This window comes from Equus przewalskii, chromosome 22, assembly GCF_037783145.1.
Source record: "Equus przewalskii isolate Varuska chromosome 22, EquPr2, whole genome shotgun sequence".
NCBI classification, from domain to species: domain Eukaryota; kingdom Metazoa; phylum Chordata; class Mammalia; order Perissodactyla; family Equidae; genus Equus; species Equus przewalskii.
In genome coordinates, this window is record NC_091852.1 from 16,279,373 (window position 1) to 16,303,591 (window position 24,219).

Consider the following 24,219-nt stretch of genomic DNA (forward strand, 5'->3'; position numbering starts at 1 on the left):
TTTACAGGAAATAGTTGCCATGTAGATTTCTGATGTGACACACACACAAATAACTGAGTTAGAGATAAGATGGCCACTTTCAGTTCTAACACTGGTAGACTCTACCACAAGTGTGATGAAAGTCATTCTGAGAATGTTTGGGCTCTTCAGCCTATACTGAAAACCCATGACTAAAAACCCAGTGAGAAAGAAAAAGAGGCAATACATACTTTAGGTCCAGTATTTACCAAACACCTGAGATTTGGCATAGATGTCCCGCCAAAAAAAATCAGCCATCTAGAGAATCTTAAATAGGCAAGATAAGACCAAAATTTGTGGCAAATCACCAATATGCTGCCTGGGATTTTCCCTTCTCCTCTAGGGTACAATCAACGCAAAACACTATTCACGCCTTTGTCTATCAAGGCAAGTTTAACACTATCTACGGTACTAGTCCCCAGTTTTGGCCCAAAAAAGGAGGCTCATGCTGAGTCCCATCTCAAATGATTTATTACCTCCTGGGGGAGGGAGGAACCTAAGATCTAGCCATTGTTACAGCCAAACCCAGATGCCAATCAAACCAATATCTCATGCTTCATCAGGCGAGAAGAATCCAAAGCAGATGAAAAATTAAACACCAAATTTGTATACAAGGGAAAAGAAACGGAAGAACTTGGTTCCTACTTTGGCAGTTAAGGGTGACTCACCTTTTCACTAGAAACAAATGATCAAAATGCTATGTATGGACAGAATATCCAAATTCTTAGTGTTTTAAAGCAGTGACCTGGGTTCAAATGTCTACTCTGTTTTTTTCCTCAACTTCATTTTCCTCGCCTGTAAACCAGTGGGGTGGGAGGCAGGGTGATGATACTTAGACCTCACAGGATTATTACCAGGATAAAATTATAACAATCACAAACTTTTGCAACCCTTAAACGTTAGACATTATTCTAAGTGCATTGCATGTATAGCATCTCATTTACTCTTCAAGTTACACATATTCTTATCCCATTTTCCAGATAAGGAGGCCGAAGCACAGAGGTTAACTAACTTGCCCAAGATCACAGCTAGTGGTGGAGCTGAGATGCTAATTCAGGTAATCTGGATTCAAAGGAACTACTTTTAGCAACCAGACTATGCAGAAACGCATGAAATACTATGTGCTCAATAAATCGTAGTTACTCACACACAGTGTATGCCAACCCAAACAAAATAGGTAAGTGATAGCCAGTTTGAGGTTTGGCCACCTTATACCAGACCAAGGCATGACCAGGGTCTCCACTCCTCTCCCAAGCGTCCCCAGCGGCCAGAGGCGCCCTCCCTCTCCAACCCTCCAGAACTTCCTGTCGCGCTTGTGGCCAGGAGTCGAGAGGAGCCCTTGCGCGGGGCTTGAAGCTGCGAGTCCGGACGGCGGGAGGTAGGGGATGGAGCGGCTGGTGCCGGGCCGGCGTTTACCTTGACCTGCACTCTCATCGCTGCGGGACTCCAGCGCGGGACGCGCGGGGGCGCGGACAACGGCCTGGGCACTCCTCCCGCCGCCTTCGGGAACTGCGCTGCCCGGCTCGTCTGGGGCCCCAGCGGACAGACGTGCCCCGCGCCGCGCCGCACTGCTCCTTCTCTCCTCCCCGCTGCCGCCTCACGCCACGTCCGGTCTCCTGTGCCGCCGGCCGGGAGCGGAACCGGAGAGCTGCCGCCTCTCCTGGGATGTGTCCCCACCGCCCTAGGCTGAACCCCTAGCCCCGTTAGATTTCCGCTCTGACACCACCTCCGCGCTGGCCTCATTCCAGCTCCCGGAACGGGGGCTGCGAGACTTGCCCTTTAGTAGGTGCTCTATGTTAGCCAAAACCTCAGATATGATAATCGGCTTCGGGTGGAGACTAGAGAACTTGAAAACAGGTATTTCGTAAGTCTTAGCTATTCTATATCCTAGTTGGATACTTGCCCTCAATCTCCTAGGGCCCTGGGCTCAGATCTGGTAAATCAGGCGCCTAAGGCTCTTTTGCCCCGCTGCCCGCCGGTGGCCCAGCGTACCTGTGAGCGCTCCACAGCACGTTGCGCTTTCATCCTTAACTGGCAGACCCCGCTACCAAAGCCTTATCAGAGCTTCTGACTTGTGGAGTCAGATCTGGGCTCCACCTCCACACGCTACATTTTACAGCCCTATAGATTTGTCACAATACCTTTTGGCCTCAGTTACCTCCTGGATAAAAAGGAAGTGATTCCGACCTTACCTAGATCACAGGAGTATAGTGACGGACAAATGGGATGTTGATCATCATCAGACATATTTTATGGTATTGTATTGTTCTTGTTGAGTCAGTGTGGTGGGAGGAGGACACGGGAGTTACTGGGTATGTCAAGTGACACTTCGGGGCCTGAGTTTACTTATCTATGCAGTGGGAATGATAGTGAGTGAATAAACCCACCTCCTTCAGAGGTGGTACTGAACAAAGGATATCCATAAAGTACCACACAAATGCTTTGTGTTCCATGGGTTCCTCTGGCTAGGCAGTCTTGATTAAGACTGCAGTCAGTGGCTATGGGTGGATACCAGTAAGTTGGCAGAGGTGATGCTCACTTATTACAGGTGTTGTGATGAACAATTCTGGCCATTCATCCCTGATACTTGACTTCAAATTAGAGGCACCTACCCTTTTAGTCCATTCTGAATTTCTGCCCAGTGAGCTCACATTTGCAGACACAGTTAAGCGGTTTTTCCCCCATTTCTCAATGTGGTTTTAATGAATATTTCTTTGTTTATTAGAAAACCTGAACATCTCATATGTGTATTAAAATTTTGTTGTTTTTCTATTAATACATTTAATTTCCTTTCCTCTTGTTTACCCATCACTTTCAAAATGTTAACGATCTGTAAGCAGTTAATTTCAGAAGCCTGGCTAAGGCAAGTAAGCACCTCTTGATTGCTCTTCCTCCAGACATCTCCCCTGTTAGGTCTCTCACAGCACTAGAGACTGGGAGCTCTCGGAAATCTGCAGACCCACGGAGAAGACTAGACATTTGGAACCTAAGATTCTGAAAAGTCTTGGTGCAATGTGACTACCTTCTTCTAGTTTAATCTCTTCTAGTCTTAATCTCTAAATTTACATGTTAGGATGGTTGTATTTTTTTTTTCAGATCAAGCTTTATGGCAGAGTGGAAAATACCAGGGCAATTCCAGGGCTTAAGGCATCTGATGTGATAGTTTACAAGCAGCTTTTGGTTCCCAAGCTGTATCAGAAACACCTGAGGCATTTGTTGAAAGTACAGATTCCTAGACCCCACCCACCCCACCCAGACCATTTGTATCAGAATTTCTGGGGTGGCGTCCAGGAATCTGTATCTTTCACAAATGCCTCAATCAACATAAAAGCTTGTCTATAAAAATCTTCTGGCTACAAATATACCTAAGCCCAGAGGCTAGCTATGAAATTTAAATTTCAGAATGTTCATTGGTAGTCTAGTGTGGTTTGATTCAGGCCAACAAATATTTCCTGAACACAGACTGTCAGGCATCCTGCTGGCCACTGGGAAAACAAAGATGAATGAGACATTGTCTAGTCTGCGAGGAGTTTGTAGGAGGAGGAACAATCAAAGATGAAATAGTACCTGGAGCACCATTGGTAACACTTGTCAACATAAACAGTGCTTTATTTTCTCATTTGTTGCCCTCCCTTATTCCTTTCTTCCTCTTCCCTTTTCTTCTACGTTTTCTTCTTTGTCAGACTCCCCTTTTACCCCGGACATTGTAAACATTTTATTCCTAATCTAACATGGTTTTAAGATACTGCTCCAACTTTTAAAGCCAACCTAATGATTTCAAAATGGAGGGGAACAGCTGATTTTTCAACAGAGAAAAATGACTACGACAACATTTTTTTTTTAATGTATGAAGATCTTAATGAGTCCCAGTAATGGGAGGACACTAAGTGGTGGTTTCTAATATGTATATGCATTCTTCTCCTGAAGAAAAGTGCTTCAAGCTTGGATTTGGTTTTGGCTTGGTTTCCTTTAATTGGACCAGGGTGAGGGTCTGGAGATTTGCACGCCAATACTTCCCAGCCTTTCTGGACAGCCCAGTACAAAAAATGAGAAATAAACAGCTCTATTTCTTTGCACCAAGAAGAAGAAAGGGCACCATGGGAAACCTCTTGCCCAGGCCATCACGGTTTATTATCATCTCTGGTTCATGGTCCTCACTTTGGGTTGCCACCATTCTTCTTTCAGAAGCATAAAGGAAACACAATACATGCAGGGGTATTTTGAAGTTGGTAACCGAAACAATGATAAGCCTAGAGGGCATTCCATAAATGGGGGAAGTTTAAAGGTGTGGGTTATTCATTTAAGAAGTCAGATAAAAGTGGATTGCCAATAAGAGAGAAGAAATTCCACTCTCCCAATCCATTCATATATAATGGTTTCAGACCTTCCTATTCAAACCCAAAGTGTGGAGTTCAAGTTCCATCCATTCATTCTCCTAAACTGCTACAAATCAATTTTGAAAGGAAGCAGTATATTTTCTCCTGTTTGCTGAATAAATTTTTCTCTTATTTACTGCTTCTGTGGCAGTTTGCTCCCAATTTGTTTCTTTATTTGCTATAAAATATTATTTCTCCTGTCACATAAGCAAAAATTAGAATATTCAGGGTTGGCAAGGTGGAGAAATAGGAACCCTCAAATACTTTTGGTGAGAGTTTAAAATGATACCCTTTAAAAAACAAATGATACTCTTTTTGAAGGCACTTTAGCAGTCTGGATTCAAGGCATATCCTTTTTCATCACAATTCCAGTCCTAGGACTTCATACTTCAGAAAAACACAAAGATATGTATATAAGGACATATGTAGTAGCACTCTTCATAATGAAGAAAGATTGCTAATAATCCAAACAGCCATCAGTGGATGTTTAAATAAATGAAATGGTGTGCCCATATCATGAAATAACACACAGCTTTTCAAACAATGAGTTAGACCTAAATATACAGACATGGAAAGGGAAAACAGCAACTAATAAAAGTAAATATGATTCAATTTTTTAAAATATATATGTGTAAGTTGGAACATTCACAGGAAAGTTCTAGGAGAATATATGCCAAATGTTAACAAGGGGGAAGATATACTAAAAAATTATTTGTTGCTTGTCCAAACTCCAGATTTAACTGGGCATCTTATCACACAAGATTGTTCCGCGAACCTACATAGGTAGCTTCAAGAAGCTATGGGGGCTCTTTAAAAGTGTGCATTACAAACATTAACACTGAGCCTAAACTCCTTTTGAACTGAACCTTCACTTTCAGCCTTGAATGATTCTTGAAGAGAAGAAAAAGGGGACGTTAAGGTTGGTTGAGCACCTGTAACAAAGTGCCGTCTCTTCAGCTTCTTTAAAACAAACACAGTTGATACAGTAGCTTGTTCAATGACCACAAACTCCTCCCATCCCAGCAGCACATCGCCCTGTGACTTTGTGTAATGTGACTCTGCAACAGCCCTCCCATGCGGATGCTCAGCCTCTTCTCCATTACCTTAATCTGAGCCGGACTTGTGGCCAATAAAATGTGGCCAAAATGACATGGTTTAAGTCCCTGAGCCTAAGCCTCGAGTGGCTCTGCAGTTTTGTCCTTCCCCCTATTGTAACACTGCCCTGAGACCACCATCCTGAGAAGAAAGATAACGTGAGACCAGCCAACCCTCAGAACCACCCAGCCAACTCTCAGAATCATGAGACATAATCAACTGATGTTATTTTAAGCCGCTAAATGTGCAGGTTCTTTGTTGGGTAGCAATAGATAACTCAGATAGTTTACTCTCTCATTGTTTTCCTCCATTTTTTTCTCTACAAAATCTCTGTGAGGATTCACTGGGGGTCAGAAATCTTCTCTGTGAGTATCACCAGTCTCACAGCTAGTCAAGTGTGAAGCCAATGAAAATTCGAACACAGGTCTGTGTGGCTGTAAAGGTCCATTGTTTTTTCTAAACACACCTTGAACATAATGAGCACTTATTAAAAATTTAGTTGGATGACTGTCTGAGTCAGAACTTGGTTTTTATTACTTGTATGTATCAGAATTAAGAATATATATTCGACAGGAAATGTCTCCCAATGCTAAATTTTTAACCCTTAGCCCTTTCCTCTTGATTAAATTACTTGAAAGAAACACGATTAACCTATTCTGTTCTCCCTAAAAGGCAAACAACAGTTTTTCATCCTCGCAACAAGTACTCTAGTAGCTTAAGGAACTGTGCTTTTCCATTTCAGATGAGAAAACTGAGAGACAGGAAAAATAAGTGACTTCACCAGAAGGAACCAGCTAATGGAACCCTCCACACCTGACTCACTTATCTAGCACTGTCTTTTTTCTTTTTCATTTTCTTTTTAACTTTTTATTTTCAAATGAGTATACCCTCACAGAGAGTTACAAAAATCATATATAGAGTCCCTTGAACTAAAATGAGTCTTTTAAAAAGTATTTTAAATTATATATTTTAAGTACTCCTCCTGAAATATTCTTTACATTTTCAATGTGTGCCAAGAATAAAGAAGGGAAAAAATTATTACCTATTGGGCACCCACTGTGGGCTAGGCACTTTGCTATATGTCTTATTTTTATTTAACAGATTATTAACCACCATTGTATAGGATAATTGAGTTTCTGAAAAGTCAAAACTTGTCCAGAGTCATAGACTGAGTGAACGGCACAGCTGGAATCCAAGGACAGTTTGTCTGACTCCAAGGGCCTGGTGTTTCCATCATATCAGAGTTCCTAACCAAAATAATCTCAACTTCCAATTACTAGTGAGGTTTTGTTTTGCTATTATTTAATTTTTTTAAACTTTACTTTGGTGAAAGTATTTATAAACCCTGGGCATCTTTTTCCAACCAACTTTCAGAACAGCAGCTCATCTGCACAGCAGAAGAATCTGCATGCTTCTGGTGCTAATGAGATCTTTAGATTACATCCTTCTCTAAACAAATAGCCTGTGACTTACTTGATGGTAAAGATGCTCAACCATTTCTGTAGTATTCTTGAAAGTATAATAACTCAAACTTTTTTAAGAGAAGGTCATGGGGGCACCCCAGTAGCCTAGTGGTTAAGTTCATGTACTCCACTTCGGTGGCCCGGGGTTCATGGGTTCAGATCACGAGCACAGACCTAGCACCACTTGTCAAGCCATGCTGTGGCAGCCTCCCACATAAAATAGGGGAAGATTGGCACAGATGTTAGCTCGGCAACAATTTTCCTCAAGCAAAAAGAGGAAGATTGGCAACAAATGTTAGCTCAGGGCCAATCTTACTTACACACACACACAAAAACAAGTTCATTATGTTTAGATATTAAATTTAGAATTGCTGCAATCCAACTACAAAATTTATTTAGCCATCTTAGTCTCTTGTAAAACGGAGACTATTTTACTGACCTAAGAACAAAATGCTGTCATAAAAGGCCTCATAACCCTGTGACTCAGAAAGATCACATCTAGAACTCTTGCCCAAAGAAACCCTTACATGTAATACAAATTTACTTAGTAAGATATTCATATCAAATGTAACATAATACATTAGAAATCCACTTAAAGTCTATTATTAGAGAAGTAATTAAGTAAATTATTAGATGGGCAATTATGTAGCTGTTGAAAAAGTCTAACAACGAAGATTATGCAAAGCCAAAAAAGGGAGCTAGACTATCATATGCAGTATATGAGTACAACTGTCAAAAACTGAAAAAAAGAAAAAAATTAGAAAGAAATGTCTCTTTTAATTTTTCCAAGTATTCTGTAATGTAGTCTTATTTTTTAATAATTTAAAAAATTAATTAAAAATGAAGACCCCACATACCTTGGAATGACTTATAGGATTACCTATATTCCCATATTACACTTTTTCTGATCATTATTCTTCCTGATTAATAAAATATGAATTTAAATCATTGCCCAGACCCTTTGAGCCACAAGTTTAGGCCCAATACAATTATTTTTAATGTTTTATAATTCATGTACTACACTGAATAGCATGGTGCTTCTTAACATCATAGTCTAGGATAATTTTGCTTTGGCTATATCTGTTTAACAGAACACACAACAAAGATACCAATTTCTTCTTTGCCAAAAAAATGTGTGTGCATTATTTATCTATACGTATGAAGATCAAGATAAATGAAGAAAGAGCAACAAAAAAAATGAGGGGCCGGCCTGGTGGCGCAGCAGTTAAGTGCTCACGTTCCACTTCTCGGAGGCCCAGGGTGCGCCAGTTCAGATCCCAGGTACAGACACGGTACTGCTTGGCAAAAGCCATGCTATGGTAGGAGTCCCACATATAAAGTAGAGGAAGATGGGCAGGGGTGTTAGCTCAGGGCCAGTCTTCCTCAGCAAAAAGAGGAGGATTGGCAGTAGTTAGCTCAGGGCTAATCTTCCTCAAAAAAGAAAAGAAAAGAAAAGAATTCTATGTGAATTTCAGCATGAAATCTACATATTATCATAACGTATAAAGTTTCCCACTGACCTTTCACAGTAATAACACAAAGACATGGATTGTACTTTGAAAATACGTGAAGGCCTGATGTTTCTATATCTAAGCCCCTAATAGCTAAGCCAAGCCAAACGTATCTTCCTCTCCCTACCTTTTCATCTGCATACTATTTTGAAAGTATAAATGGTCAGTTTTATATGCAATTTCTTGAACATACCCCAAAACTTTTGTCACTATAAACACTTTAAACTAACTCAAGACCATTCCTCTACAGAGCTCAGAATTCATCATATTTATTATTCTATGATTCATAAAATCCCTGTGGAGATGGGAGAAGGAAAAAGTAGCTTTAATTTCATAAGTAAAGAAAGTCAGGTCTCATAGCAGAGAATTATCAACTGATGTGCTAAAAATAGGCCAGTCTATTTGTGGCACCTCCCAGACATGGCATCCCACAGCTCAACATGCTCTAGTCATCTGCCACTTGAAGACCCCTCTGTCACCAGTGTCCAATCTTTATGGCCCACCTGGAAAGAGGAATCTTGGAACACTAGAAATCCCCCAAACTAAAAGTCGTCACTTCTCTAATGATCCCCCATTTTGTTTATTCTCCCCAACCCATCTTATTAAAGCCTATAATAGAATTGCTTCCTGATCATGATGTGTACCAAGAAGATAGTGCCCACTAACCATCCAGATGTAACATCTCTAGTGGTGCTCTTGTCAAATTTCTACCACCCTCCCTTTACTAGCAGACCTGTGTCCCCCTCCAAAAAAGATATGTTGTTCTACTAATCCCCAGTACTTCAGAACGGGACCTTATTTGGAGACAGGGCTTTTACAAAGTTAATCAAGTTAAAATGAGGTCATTAGGATGGACTCTAATCCAATATATGACTAGTGTCCTTATAAAAAGGGGGAATTTGGACACAGAGACATGCATAGAGGGGAGATGATGTGAAGACACAGGGAGAAGACAACCTTCTACAAGCCAAGGAGAGAGGCCTGGAAGAGATCCTTCCCTCACAGCCCCCAGAAGGAACCAACCCTGCTGACACCTTGACTTTGGACTTCTAACTTCCAGAACTGCAAGACAATAAAATTTCCACTGTTTCAGCCAACCATTTATTGCAGCCCTAGCAAACTAACAGACTTCCCTACCACTTAGATTCATGGAAATTCTCCTAAATCCCATCTTTGAATGAGGGGCACCATAACTCCCTGTTGCCCTAAAATAGGCCCAGATTATGCCTCTTGCACAAGCGTAAATATTAATAGCACCCTCTTTTATTTTCAAAAGGGTCCATGTTTATATAGTCATCCTACCTCTAACACCACCCACAATCCTTCTTACAACCCACTTCAATTCAGCCGAGAGGTTCTTCGCAATCACTTTGCTATCTCTGCATATTACAGACCTCCCCCGTTGCAATAACAAAAGGGATATTCATCCAAAAGCTTTCTTCAATTTTTGTTTTATTTTGACTGTTTTAGATTTCACATCTTATAGACAGGAACTGCTTCTTTCTTGTTTTTGCATCACCAAAGATTTACATGATCCAGCGTGCAAGAAATGTTTATTCAACCCCATTAGGAGCTTTATTATCTTTACTCTTCAATAAAGTATCATACTTGCTCCAAATTACCCTCTTTTACTTTAAAACTTATCAAGAAATAGATGCAAATTGCTAAGTATCTATATTTTATGGGGCTCAGGAATTCTCATTTAAAAAAAAAAGCAGGAAGAATATGCATGATGAAGCATTTTAGCTTTTTATGGCATTAGTATGCTTAGGTCAACATGATTGTATCTACAGGGAGAAACCAGATATATTGCACATGTATTAGTATCATATTTCCATAAAATGTTTTAGAAAGTCATAATAGCATAATGGAAATCAAAACCACAAGAGAAGATGATTACTGCAAATAAGGCAACTCATCATTGAGATAAGCAGAGATTAGAAGACAAACACTTTTACGTGGGCTGTAAACCATATCTAAAGGGTATGGCATAAGCATGTGTGAGTATTTATAGACTTAAACTCCCAGCTAGGACAGCACAGAGAGGATCCAGGAAGCCCAGTCACTGCTGTTTGAAGCTCTGTGTGGAAATAGAAAAGGATCTGTGATCATGATCATGGGACCAAAAACAGTATCAGGGCCACCCAGGAAAACAAAAGTACTTCAGTAAGATATTACTCAAAGACATCTGGATACTGCCCTTCTTTCTCCCTCTGTTGAGGATGAGCACTTACTGATGGCAGGTTTAATTCAAGAACTAGGAAAGCCAATATTTGTCAACATTGCCTAAACGAAAGTGCAAGGTTTTCAGTATAACTTCTTCCAGAATGGTGATGCAAACCCAGGCCGTAAGGGACTTGTGGCCCAGAAAGAAGTGGGCTCCTTTCTTGACTCTGGCAGGACCCTGTATGAAGGTGTCAGTGGTGGCTTTATATATTGTTGGGGAAACCAAGGAAAGGGTGGCTTCTGTGCGTGGATCCCTCTCCTCTGTAAAGTTCTGAATCCTCTGTACCCGTGTGCAGTGGGAAGGCTCCTACCGATGCTGCTGGACCTAGAAACCTCCTCACCTCCACCTTAAGGAGGACTTTGCTCCATATTCTACCTCCTCTTCTTCCAACCACACTAGGAATTGTTTCAAAAGCTTCATGCACCTCTTTCATTCCAGAAGCACTGTAATTTTTCTGATTATAAAAGCAATAATCCTAGTTATAGAAAATTTGGAGATTTCAGAAAGGTACAGGGAAAACAAGAGAGAGACTGAGGAGTTGGGGGAGACTATGAAGAATGAATCTCTGGTAATTCCACTTCTCAGAGATAACCATTATATTATTCTGGTGTATTTCCTTCTAGAAGCTCTCCTTTCAGTATCTCTCTACCTAGTTCTCATCAGCTCTCTGTCTTGCACTTCCTATGTAATCTCTTAAAGAACTGATAGTTAAGCAGGTGAACACTTGAATTAGGAACCATTTTATCTTGTGTAATTAAAAGTATCAAAAAAGGGCTTTTCCTTCAATATTACCCACTGTACGCAGTGGCAGTTTGTAGCAATAGAATGGTACCTATTAAGATAAGAGTCTGTCTGACACAGCAGAGAATCCTCCTCCCTAACTTCCAGAAACCCCACCAGCACCACCAGGTACAGCAATGATAAATATTGCTCTGTACAGAGATTAGTTACATAGGCCTAGAGATAGGCTAAGGAATCCCTAACCTATGTACCTCTGTTTACATGCGAAAACCTGTTCTGGGTCCCAAACTACTTGTTTAAAAACTAACTTACAGAAAACAAATGATTTCTAGGACAGAGACTGTCTGTGTTTGGATCACCAGAACAAGAGAAGAGGAGTAAGTGCTTGGGTAACATTTGTGAAGAGGAGGTAATGAGTCAACCCCTGGGGAGGAGAGCAGTGTGGCTCACTTACATACGATGATGTGGAATGGGTAAGAGTTGGAAGAACAAGGAAAGAGGACAATTCTTCAAAGTAACTGCCCTGTGAGGGTTTGCTTATCTCTAAGTTTTCCTCATCCCTCTTTTTTGTCTATTGAACTTATTTATCAAGAGTCAGCTCCACAGAAGTGTTTGCGTGTAAAACTGGTGAAATCTGAAAAAGATCTGGAGATTGTTCCCATGTCAATACAGATGGTCCCTAACTTAAGGATGGTTCGACTTACAATTTATCGACTTTACGACGGTGCAAAAGCCATACGCTTTCAGTAGAAATCGGACTTTGAATTCTGAATGTCGATCTTCTCCCAGACTGATGATATGCAGTATGATATTCTCTCATGATGCTGGGCAGCAGCAGTGAGCCACAGCTCCCAGTCAGCCATGTGATCACGAGGGTAAATAACTGATACACTGACAACCATTCTGTACCCACACAACCATTCTGCTTTTCACTTCCAGTACAGTGTTCAATTAATTATACGAGATATTCAATGCTGTATTATAAAATAGGCTTTGTGTTAGATGATTTTGCCCAACTGTAGGCTAATGTAAGCATTCTGAGCACGTTTAAGGTAGGTTAGGCTAAGCTGTGATGTTCGGCAGGTCAGGTGTATTAAATGTGTTTTCAACTTAAGATATTTTCAACTTACAATGCGTTTATCAGGACCTAACCCCATCATAAATCGAGGAAGGTCTGTATGCTGGTTTTGATACTATATTGGTAGTTATGTAAGATGTTGCCACTGGGGGAAGCTGCATGAAGGATACATGGGATCTCTTTGTACTATTTTTGCTATTTCCTGTGAGTCTATAATTATCTCAAAAGGAAAAGAAAAACTCAGCTCTAGAACTTTCTGCAGCACACAGTCTTGTCTGACAACCCAGATACCCATCACCTTCCAATCTCTTTAGCTTATTGTCCCTTCACATAATTTCCATACTGTATCTTGCCTGTTTTCTAATTATCTGTGCCACACCACTTAGCATACATGTATATTTACATATGTATTGATATATTTACATATGTTTACATATGTTGTGACTTAGACACACATATGTCATACTGTCTCTTTCACTAGCTGTTTCATGTGTGTATATGTCGTGAATCCCCAGGAAGATTGTAAGCTGTCTTCGTACCTTCTTCCTTGGTACCCCAAGGCACCCCACTGCTAACTGCAAGGTAGGTACTCAATAAATACTATGTAAGTGACTGAAAAAGTCAGAAATATTAAAGGAAATAAAGAGATAGTTAAAACACTTGACCAAGTTTTCTTTTTTTTAGCAGAATATAATTTAGTGCCAAGAAAACATTTACTAGCTCAAGATTAGAGTTTAAAAGCTGTAAAAGCCTGTATATCTGTTTCCTTTACTCCCAGTTATCACCATAAACAGGCAGTTATCAACTGAGAAGCACAAAGGTTAGTCACAAGTGTGTTTTTCTAACACTTGCCATAAAATACCTCTGAAAGTTCACTGCGGACAATGCTGAAGAAGCACGTTACTAACTCTACAATCCACCCATCCCCCAGGTAATCTTGTCTGAATCAAAGGGTGAGCAGGTTCATTTAAGCTGAAAACTTGGGTGAAAAAAAGGGACAGATAAATTTAAAATTTTATGAAAAATGTGTACCTTCAAAATCAATATGAACAGTATCTCCAGATTGAGAAATTACAAACATATCCACTCACTTAATAGAGTGTATTCTTAGAAAAGGTACCTGCCTATTTAAACTGCTATTTACATATTAAAATATATTGGTTGCAGCCTCGAAAGAGGGACTGACTTTGGCTCTATGTGATAGAGAATAATCTACAAAATATTTAGGGAATATTTAGTGAAGAAACAAAGATCAGAATATGTGCATGGTATTCTAATTCTGCCATTTATGCTTTTAAAATGAGACAGGGGACTTTATATACATTTATATATAAATTACATACACACAGCTAAATCTATATACATATATAATACACACATGTGTGTGTGTGAGAGGTAATATGCGTGAAATCTCTCTGGATGGGGATACACAAGAAGTGACAGTGGCTACCTCTGGGGAAGAAAACTCAAGGATGGGCAGATGAGTTGGAAAGAAGGCTGACTTTTCATCATATAAATTTTCCACAGTTTGAATATTTTACTACATTCATGTATTATCTTCAGAAATTTTTTTTTAATCTTTTTATTATAAAATAAAATAGATAAAGAAAAAAACACATAAAACAAATTAACGTCCTAGCGAATTATTGTAAGGTAGACGCTCTCGTAACTACCTACCAGGTCAAGAAATAAAACTTTGCCAGCCATCCAGAAGCCTCTCCATGTGCTCCATCTCGATCACAGTCCTGTCCCCTCCTCCAAAAGTAACTACTCTCTGGACTTTTATAGTAATCATTTCCTTCCACTATCGTGGCTTATGATAACTTTCTTGCATTTCCTTATAAATTTTATCAGCCAAGTATACATTCCTAGCTGCTGTAGTTAGTCTTGCCCATTTTTTAAAAAAATTGATCTTTGATGTTTCTTGTAATGTTCACCCTCCATTCCTTTCCTTCCTTACACTTTTTATATTGAATAACCTAGGCCACTTGGCCTATAGAGATTTCCTCCAGCTGGATTTTGCTGATTGCACACTTGCAGTATAGTTCAACATGTTCCTCCTGTCACTTTTCCTGCAAATTGATAGCAGAATCCAGAGGCTTGATCAGACTCAGGTTCAGTCCCTTCAGCAAGATCTAGGTGGTGGTGTGTTCTTTCATCAGATGATACATAACGTCTTATTTCTATTCTTCATTGTCAGCAGCATTTCATGTTCAATGACTAGATTTATTAATTTATTGAGAGTCACAATATGGTAAAAGTCCAATCCTATCATTTCATTTTTATTAGCTGAAATAATTTCGTAAGAAGAATCTTTCACTCATCTACTCTTTGGTTACTCAAACGCTACAGTTCATATAGGAAAAGTGTGATTCTTTCATTTCCTCAGTTTTCAAGATAATTTATGGTTCTCTCTCATCCTCAAATGGAGATCAACCAGTTTGTTTTTTGATTTAAAAAAAAATTTTATTGTGAACTCGTGGATTTAAGCATATCTGATGGGTTTCAGGCTGTGGAAGCCAGAGTCCAAGATGGCCCCCAATGATCCCTGCCTCCTGGTATTCATACCCTTTTATAGTCCCCTCCCACCTCGTACAAGTGTTGGTCTGTGTAACCAATAAACTACAGCAGAAGTGATGTTATGTCACTTCTGAAATTAGGTTATAAAAGTCTGCAGCTTCCATCCTTGGCGCTCACTCACTGGACTGCTCTCATTGTCTCACTACACCCACTGTGGGGGAAGCCACGCTGTAAGCAGCCCTATGGAGAGGCCCACATGGTGAGGAACTGAAGCCTCCTGCCAAGAGCCATATGAGTGAGTTTCAAAGTGGAGATTCCACACCTAGATTCAAATGAACACATCCCCAGTGAACAGCTTGACTGCAATCCCAGGACCCTGAGACAGAACCGTCAGTTAAGCTGCTCTTGGATTCCTGACTCTCACAAACTATGTGATATAATAAATGTGTCTGGCTTTAAGTAAAGTTTTGGGGCAATTTGTTAGACAGCAATAGATAACTAATTTACAATCCATTGCATTACTTATTGTTACTGAAACTCAGTTTGTCTCACCTTTGGTCAGTGGGGGCCTCTTCAAATTGTGTCCTAAGTTATTTGAGATAATCTTAGTAGTCTTTAATAGCTTCTTTGCTGTCTAATATGTGAAGATATCCCAGGGTTTTCTTATACAATTCTTGCTCCAAAATTAGAATTAGCAATTTCTCCAAGAAGTCCTAGTTTATTTATTGGGAATGGTCTTGAGAAAGGCCACAGTCTGGGTGCCATGTGTGCTTGGTCAGTCATAATTTCTAGTCCTTTTCAGTAGAGAGACAAAATATCTTGTCAGGTCATACTGAAATTTCCAATTGAAATTCAGAATTAAAGATTTTTATTTAACTTTTTAAATATTAAATCTGACTCTTTTCAACTACACAAAGAATCCTGTTTCTTAAGGACAGAGGCGAGAAAATTCAATATCCATTGATTCAGTCATTTGCTTTATCCGACATGACACACAACAGTCTCAGAAAGCAATTCCAATCATTATGATTTCTGAAAACTGTCTGAAAAGCTTTTGCACACGCTACCATAATTCTCCCCCTTTTTAAATAGTTGTGTCACATCTACATTCTCAGATCATGTAGCTATTACTTACTATACTGTCCCTTTTTAATACTCATTTAGTGTTAGTTCTACAAGTAACCATATAATATATTTAATGTCTACTACCAGTACTTATAATGATGTCTCTCATGATTTTGGTTGATAAGTTGTTCTTTAATAGATTACTCAAGAAACGCTCAAAAAAATAATATTCTCTGAGTCCTTGCAGCCTTGTCCTCTGAGTCCTAACAGCTTATGCCTTTTATATGTGAAGGTCAATTTTGTTGGATATAAAATCCTCAGGTCATATTTTCTTTCACTGAGTATCTGAAATATGTTACTTCACTTTGTTCTGGCATAGGTTATTGCTGTGAAAATGTCTGATGATAAATGATCTTCTTTCTCTTATATATCACATGCTATTATCTTCCTAGATGACCAAGGATTTTTTTTTCTTTCTTTAAAGTTCAGCAAGTTTACCAGAATACATCTTAGTCATAGTTATTCTAGGTCAAGGTCCTCAGATATACAATGTGCTGTTTCAATACATGTTTCAAATCTTTTTATTTCAGGGAATATTTTTTAATTATATTTTTTAATATTCTGTTTTCTTACTTATTTTTCTTCTTCAGGGACTCTTATGACCCCTATGTTGGATTATCTTTATCTATCTCCAATACTTGTGCTTTTTCTCAATTTTTTTCCAATTTTTCTTCTCCTTTTCTATTTTTATTCTTTCTTAGTATTTTTCTGTCTTTATTAAGGCATTATTTGCTGTGTTTATTTACTCTTTTGTATCTTCTAGTTTAGTCATTTAAAGAAATATCTTTTGTTTTATTCTAAACCTTGAATTCTGTCATCACATTTCTGAATTTTTCTATTTCTGATTCATATTGCTCATTCACGTCTTATTGTCTATTAGTTTGTTTTGAAATAGTTACCATTTTTAATCATTACATTATTTTTAATCATGTTTACATGATTGCATTATTTTGAATCCTGTTTTTCTGGCATAGTTTCATATTCTATAAGGATATTTTTCTGATCCTTATTTTCTCTCTTTTATTTATTTTTTTAAACTTTATTTTTCTCAGGTCATATACATTTTTATTTTGGGATTTAATTTTAATTTCCTTTCTTTTTTTATATAGCTTTCAGATGTACACAGTAATATATTTCGAATTCTGTGTAGATTATATCATTTTCACCACCCAAAAACTATGGTCCATCACCACACATGTGAGCCTAATCTCTCCTTTTGCCCTCCCCACTCCCCCCTTCCCCTGTGGTAACCACCAATCCAATCTCTGTTGCTATGTGTTTGTTTGTCATTGTTTCTATCTTCTACTTATGAGTGAGATCATATGGTATTTGACTTTCTCCCTCTGACTTATTTCACTTAGCATAATACGCTCAAGGTCCAACCATGTTGTCACAAATGGCCAGATTTCATCATTTCTTATGGCTGAGTAATATTCCATTGTGTATATATACCACATCTCTTTATCCATTCCTCCCTTGATGGGCACCTACGTTGCCTCCAAGTCTTAGCTATTGTGAATAATGCTGCAATGAACATAGAAGTGCATGTACCTTTATGCATTTGTGTTTTCAAGTTCTTTGGATAAATACCCAGCAGTGGAATAGCTGGATCATATGGAAGATCTATTTTTAATTTCCTGAGGATACTCCATACTGCTTTCCATAGTGGTTGCACCAGTTTGCACTCCCACTAGCAGTGTACGAGGGTTCCCTTCTCTCCACATCCTCTCCAACACTTGTTGTTTCCTGTCTTGTTAATTATAACCATTCTGACCAGAGTGAGGCGGTATTTCATTGTAGTTTTGATTTGAGTTTCCCTAATAGCTAATGATGTTGAACATCTTTTCGTATGCCTGTTGGCCATCCATATATCTTCTTTGGAGAAATCTCTGTTCAGATCTTTTGCCCATTTTTAAATTGGGTTGTTGTTTTTTGTTGTTTGCAAATATCTTCTCCCAATTGTTAGGTTGTCTTTTCATTTTGTTGATGGTTTCCTTTGCTATGCAGAAGCTTGGGAGTTTGATGTAGTCCCATTTGTTTATTTTTTCTTTTGTTTCCCTTGCTGGGTCAGACACGGTACTTGAAAATATGCTGCTAAGACTAATGTTAAAGAGCATACTGCCTATGTTTTCTTCTAGAAGTTTCATGGTTTTGGGTCTTACATTCAAGTCTGTAATCAATTTTGAGTTGATTTTTGTGCATGGTGTAAAGGAATGGTCTACTTTCATTCTTTAGCATGTGGCTGTCCAGTTTTCCCACCATTTCTTGAAGATACTCTCCTTTCTCCATTGTATGCTCTTGGCTCCCTTGTCAAATATTAACTGTTGATAAATGTGTGGGTTTATTTCTGGGCTCTCGATTCGGTTCCATTGATCTATGTGTCTGTTTTTGTCCCAGTACCATGCTGTTTTGGTAACTATGGCTTTGTAGTATATTTTGAAATCAGGGAGTGTGATACCTCCAGCTTTGTTCTTTTTTCTCAGGAATCCTTTGGCTGTTTGGAGTCTATTGTTGTTCCACATAAATTTTAGGATACTATGTTCTATTTCCATGAAAAATGTTGTTGGAACTTTGATAGAGATGCAAAGCATTAACTCACGAAACTATTCAAAACAGTCCCAGGCAGCACTGACTTAGTGCCTAAAAGTGAGAGGTAGATGTTAACATGTGATGGAATCCAGAGAAGAGACATCAGTGAGGATTGGGGTGGGCGGGGAAGTCTGTCAAAAGGGTCATAGTTGCATTGGGTCTTACGAAATGAGTAGTGTAGAGGGAGAGGATAGAGCATCTCAAGGAGGGGACCTATCTTTTCACAAAGCACAGAGTTAAGAGTGAACAAAGCACAATCAGAAAGCATAAACTAGACAGTGGGAAGTGAGGTAAGGAAGTAAGGGCAGTAAGACTGAATCAGCAGACAACAAATTAGAGAGGACTCAAAGGCCTCACCAAGGAATCATGATTTTATCCTGTAGGCAGCAGGAAGCTTCTGGAGATTTTCAAGTGGGGAGTTGAATAGATTTTTTATGTTACATTTCATATCAAACCTCCCATCAAATACTGCTCAGGATCACAGTTCTCTTTTGTCCAGTCCCACGGGGGTAGACCTTATCCCAGACAGGTCCATTGAATTCCTACTACGACCCCCCTCCCTCTTTGCTGGTGTCCCCTCTTGCAGCCTTTTCTCCTTTTGCTTCTTCTACTTCTGCAGCTTCAGAACCTGACCTCATCCCATGAGAGTATGGGTTAGGTATGTTCCCCTGGCTCCTATGCTTACCTCTACCACATTAATTGATCATTAGTTCATTCATCAAATGCTTTGTGATCCCCTACTGCCTGCTGGGCACTCTGCCAGGGGCTAAGCCCACATTGATGAATAAGAAACAGAATCAAAGCCTGCCCTCCTGTAGCCTAGAGACAGAAAGAGACGTTATCATATTTTGGTATTCTATTTTTCAGCGTAGAATTTATTGCACTGTATTGCAACCTAGCTCAGAGTGTAGATGCTCTTTGTAGATGCTTGGAGAATCCTACTCATACAGCCACAAGAATTATCATTACTCCTGGACTGATAATGGCAATCTCATCCCTCTCAGAACTTCTGATCACATAAATACACAAACTCTAGCTTACAGGTCAGTAAACTGATTCTGTGAAGTTTTACAAGCCATATAGTATCTGTCACAACCACTCAGCTCTACCACCGTAGTGCACGTAGTTACGTATTATAGACAATACGTAAACAAATGAATGTGCCTGTGTTCCAATAAAGTTTTATTTTAAAAAACAGGCAGTGGGCTGGATTTGGCCCACCGGCCCTAGTTTGCTAACCCATGCTGCAGATGATGCTACTTCTGTCAATTTTTCAAGACTGCCTCCATGCTTGGTCCGTTCTCTATTCTTCAATCAGGTAAATTTAGTTGGTATACAGAACATCTGAGCTTCCCTTTAAACCCATGCCTGACATCTGCGATTGTGGCACTGTGAAAGAGTATGCAATTTAGAGGCAAGCAGGCCTGTTTTACTCATTGGTTGGCTTTTCGGCAAGTTATTTTAGTTTTCTTGAACCTCTGTTTCCTCACTGTAATGAAGTTTGTTTTTTTCAAAATCCTGACTGTGAAGATCAAGTGCGAAATGTATACTGAGAACTGAATATGATGCCCAGCACACAGCAGACAGTCCACAAATATCCCCCTCTTTGCTCAGTCACGTTCTTTTCTTTGTTCAAATCAAATTACCAGATATTTATTGAGGATCTCTTATATCCAAGGCCCAGTTTCAGGTACCTTTTAAACTATTCTAAATCCTCCCTGATATCTCTCCTGATCACCACTTCTCAAACTTGGCCATATCACAATCTTACCTTGGAGCCTAAAAGTACTGATGCCTGTGTTCCAACACTAAATAATTGATATAAGTATGATAAAGAGTGGCCTGGGCATCAGAATTATCCCCAGATAATTTCGGTATGGAGAAAATTTGAGAGTCATTGCTCTAGACTAGGACTCTGGCTTCAATCAACTCAGATAGCCCCCTCCTTCCATCTTTCCATCTGCCTCCTCTTTAACCATTAGTACCTCTATACACATCCTTATAGAGCTAGAGTTGATTGATTCTTGCATCTGTTACTTACTCATATTTGATAAATTTATGTTACAGAGAGTAGAAAAGAATGAAATAATCATCTTCCTTTGTGTTTGACATTTGTTATTTAACTATCAGGCATCCATTCTCCTTTCTCATGGCAACAGCCTTGATGTTTATTTGGGGATCCACCTCTCCTGGCCCTCAGTCCACTTGGCCTGCTTGAGGCTTCCTCCCTGGCCCTAGAAGCTCATGAAATCAGTAAATGAACCCTCCCAGCTACAGTTTGTGTTGGTCCACTCTGAGTGTTGTGATTTAGTTTTCTAGGACTGCTGAAAGATGCTCACTTTTTCCTGCTGGATTGGAATCTGAAAGAATATAGTTCCTGGAGATCCTGGCAGCTATTTGACAACCTCAAAGAGAAAGCCTGTCTGAGAACAGAATAAGAGAGAAACAGACAGACAAGGAGAGATCATTTTGAGCCACAGTGCCTAGGTATTTCTCAAGCCAGGTGCGCCATTAAACTGCTATGTGAGCCAATAAATTAATTCTCTTTTGCTTCTGCTTCTGCCAATTTTAATCAGGTGTTCTGTCATGGGCAACCAAAAGGATCCCAAACTGACACAGCCTCCTCTCATCTCCCTCAGCACCAAATCCCATCACCTGTATACACAGAGATGATGTGCCAGTCAAGCCCCAATCATTCATTCAACAAACATGTACTGAATGCCTGTTGGATATGATGCTTACTCTAGGAGAAGGGATTACAGTAGTATGTCATTATTAAGAACTGCACAGATGTTTGTGGAAAAATACCCAGCAACAAAACCATCCCCCTACTATGTGTGAGGCCCTGTGCTAGGTGTTTGAGGGCAGAAAGGATCATAAGACAAGGTCTGTATTCTCCAGGGTCTGCCATCAAATTGGAATGATGGCATGCACAGAGAGATAGGCAGCAATCTGGATGTCAGATGCCAGGGTTCCTGAGGATGGACATGAAACACCAAACAAAATGTCCAGGCAGAAAATCTGAAGGGAGTGCAGGCTCCATAACATTTTCATTTCCTTTTGAACCAAAATTGGCTAGAAAAGGGAAGGAAAGTGTTGCAAAAAGTGGGAAAGAAGAAGAGGTAACATAAGAGGGAGAAAGAGTAAAGGCTTTGAAAGTTGTTCTAAATCTTGTTTTTACTTAAAAAAATAAGATATTTTGTGGATTTTATCTGCTTACAGATTAACCATAATAATTTTTAAAACATTAAATATTACAGAAATTTCTTCATTCATTCATTCAACACTATTGCACACCTGTTACATGCTAAACAATATTATACTCGCTGAGGTTTTAGCAGTAAATAAAACAATGTCCCTACCAATTACATTCTAGTGTCTACAAAGTGTCTGGTATCTACAAAGAATAAAGTAAACTTTCTCATTCAGCCCCCAAAAATGGGCACTGTAAATGGTTTGGCAAACATTCCTACAGATATTGTAAATGCAGATACTGGTATTTATTTGTTTTTACAAAAAAGTAATAATAAACTAAACTTACTAACTTACTATTTTTTGAAACTTGCTTTTTTTCCTTAGCACTATAACTTGGACTGGTTTCATATTAATAACTACAGATGCACCTCATTCTCCTTTATCGGTTCTGTGGTATTCTATTGTATTTAACCACTATCCTGTTCATTGACATTTTGTTGTTTCCAAGTTCTCACAATGATGAACAGTTTTGTGGTAAAAAACGTGTCATCTCTGTAATTTTTCAAACTCAGAAGTGTTAAAGTTCTCCAAAATGGAATGGTTTGATTCATAGTGGGAAAGATGTGAATTAAATTCCTTTCAGCTAAAGACCCTATCTTAAATTTCCTTTTTGATTCATCATTGAGCACTTGAAAAGATTTTACACAAGAGATAGGAAATATCTTCTAAAATCCACTAATAAAAGTGTAGGCTAAAAAACAGATAAATAATCAATAGCTATTTCCACAAAGTCCTTTAGGTACCCAGGACTGTTCTGGGACTCAAAGAAGGGATATCTATATTTTTCTTGAAATCAAAGGTCACCAGGTCACTACACTGAAATGGGGAAGAACAGAGTCATTACTCTTCTAATCAAAGTCTTTTTATTATACCCAAATATCATTTCCCTTGTCAGGAAAGACAATAATTGAAATATCAATATAGGTTTCACTTATAAAACTGTTATGACTACTTTAAATGGGTTTCAAGAAACAAGAAAAAGATCACTTTGCTGAATAGAAACATGCAGCCATAAAACAATATTTCTATTAGAACCAGAATTATTTGACATTTGGAGTCAGCCTCCAAACGTTCCATCCAGTTCCCACCTTGGCTATTTCCAATAATCAAAATTATTTATGTCTTTTCATTCATACAAAATTGTCTACAGTCTGTTTACTAAACAGTCCAACATTTCATCAATGTGGAAAGACATTTCAACAACAGTTCAATAAACTAAACAAGCTGGTTAATTAATAAAAATTATGTTTTTCAGGAGGAAACTGAAGCAATTTTTTTTTCTAAAGATTAGCACCCAAGCTAACAACTGTTGCCAATCTTCATTTTTTTTTAAAGATTGGCACCCGAGCTAACAACTGTTGCCAATCTTTTTTTTTTTCCTGCTTTTTCTCCCCAAATCCCCCAAGTACATAGTTGTATATTTTAGTTGTGACTCCTAGTTGTGGTATGTGGGACGCCACCTCAACGTGGCCAAATGAGCAGTGCCATGTCCATGCCCAGGATCCGAACCGGCGAAACCCTGGGCTGCCAAAGCGGAGCACAAGAACTTAACCACTCAGCCATGGGGGCCAGCCCCTGAAGCAATTTTTTTTGGCATGCACACTTCATTGTGTGTTTTAATGTCTTGGTTTTGTCCCGTGATCACCTAAAAAGAATCATCAAGCAAATCTAAATGGTTAACTATAATTGCAAGGTTATGACTTTTGCATTTCATGGTGTGTAAAATCGAGCATAAGAGAAAACAAACAGAGGAGCAGCAAAGAGGTTCATCCGCTTACCCTCTTCATAACCACAGCCAGGGGGAACTTCACTCAGCCTTCAGCCATTGAATTCTATCCTGAAATTTCCATCCACCACACAATCAGATAAACCCCAGCTTGTGGAGCAACTAATGAAAATAGAGCCGTGAAAAGACTTGCCGAACAAATTTCCATGTGCTTAACCCAAAAGGGAGAAATTGCAATGTGAACTGAGTAAAAGTTTTTAGCTGTTTTTAAACCAGAGGGGTGATTTCACTCTTAGCAGGAACTTGTGACTAACATTGCCTGGTCGGGAAATGATTAACACTCCTGTCGTCATCTTCGTAGTCGTCATCTGCTTGAGCTCTCCAGCTGCAGGAAATTGGCTGAGGGAACCTTATCAATCCTGGGCTGTGTGTGTTCTGAATACACTGTCCCGAGCGGAGATTCACCGTGCTGAATTCAACTTCAGGGTTTGGTTA

General features: G+C 39.2%; 1 protein-coding gene across 4 annotated transcripts in view; it reads right to left on the reverse strand.

The window, feature by feature from the left end:
- TRPM6 (transient receptor potential cation channel subfamily M member 6) overlaps positions 1 to 23,991 on the reverse strand; it is a 165,573-nt gene extending 141,582 nt beyond the window's left edge. For 2 of the 4 annotated variants that reach the window (XM_008531408.2, XM_008531406.2), the window contains exon 1: positions 1,435 to 1,832. In XM_008531408.2, coding sequence (XP_008529630.2) covers positions 1,435 to 1,761 — 327 coding nt within the window. In that variant the 5' untranslated portion in view covers positions 1,762 to 1,832. Of the gene's footprint in view, positions 1 to 1,434; positions 1,834 to 23,776 lie in introns of those variants that run through there. The other 2 variants (XM_008531410.2, XM_070590199.1) reach the window with 2 other exon arrangements.
- Positions 23,992 to 24,219: the final 228 nt, after the last annotated feature.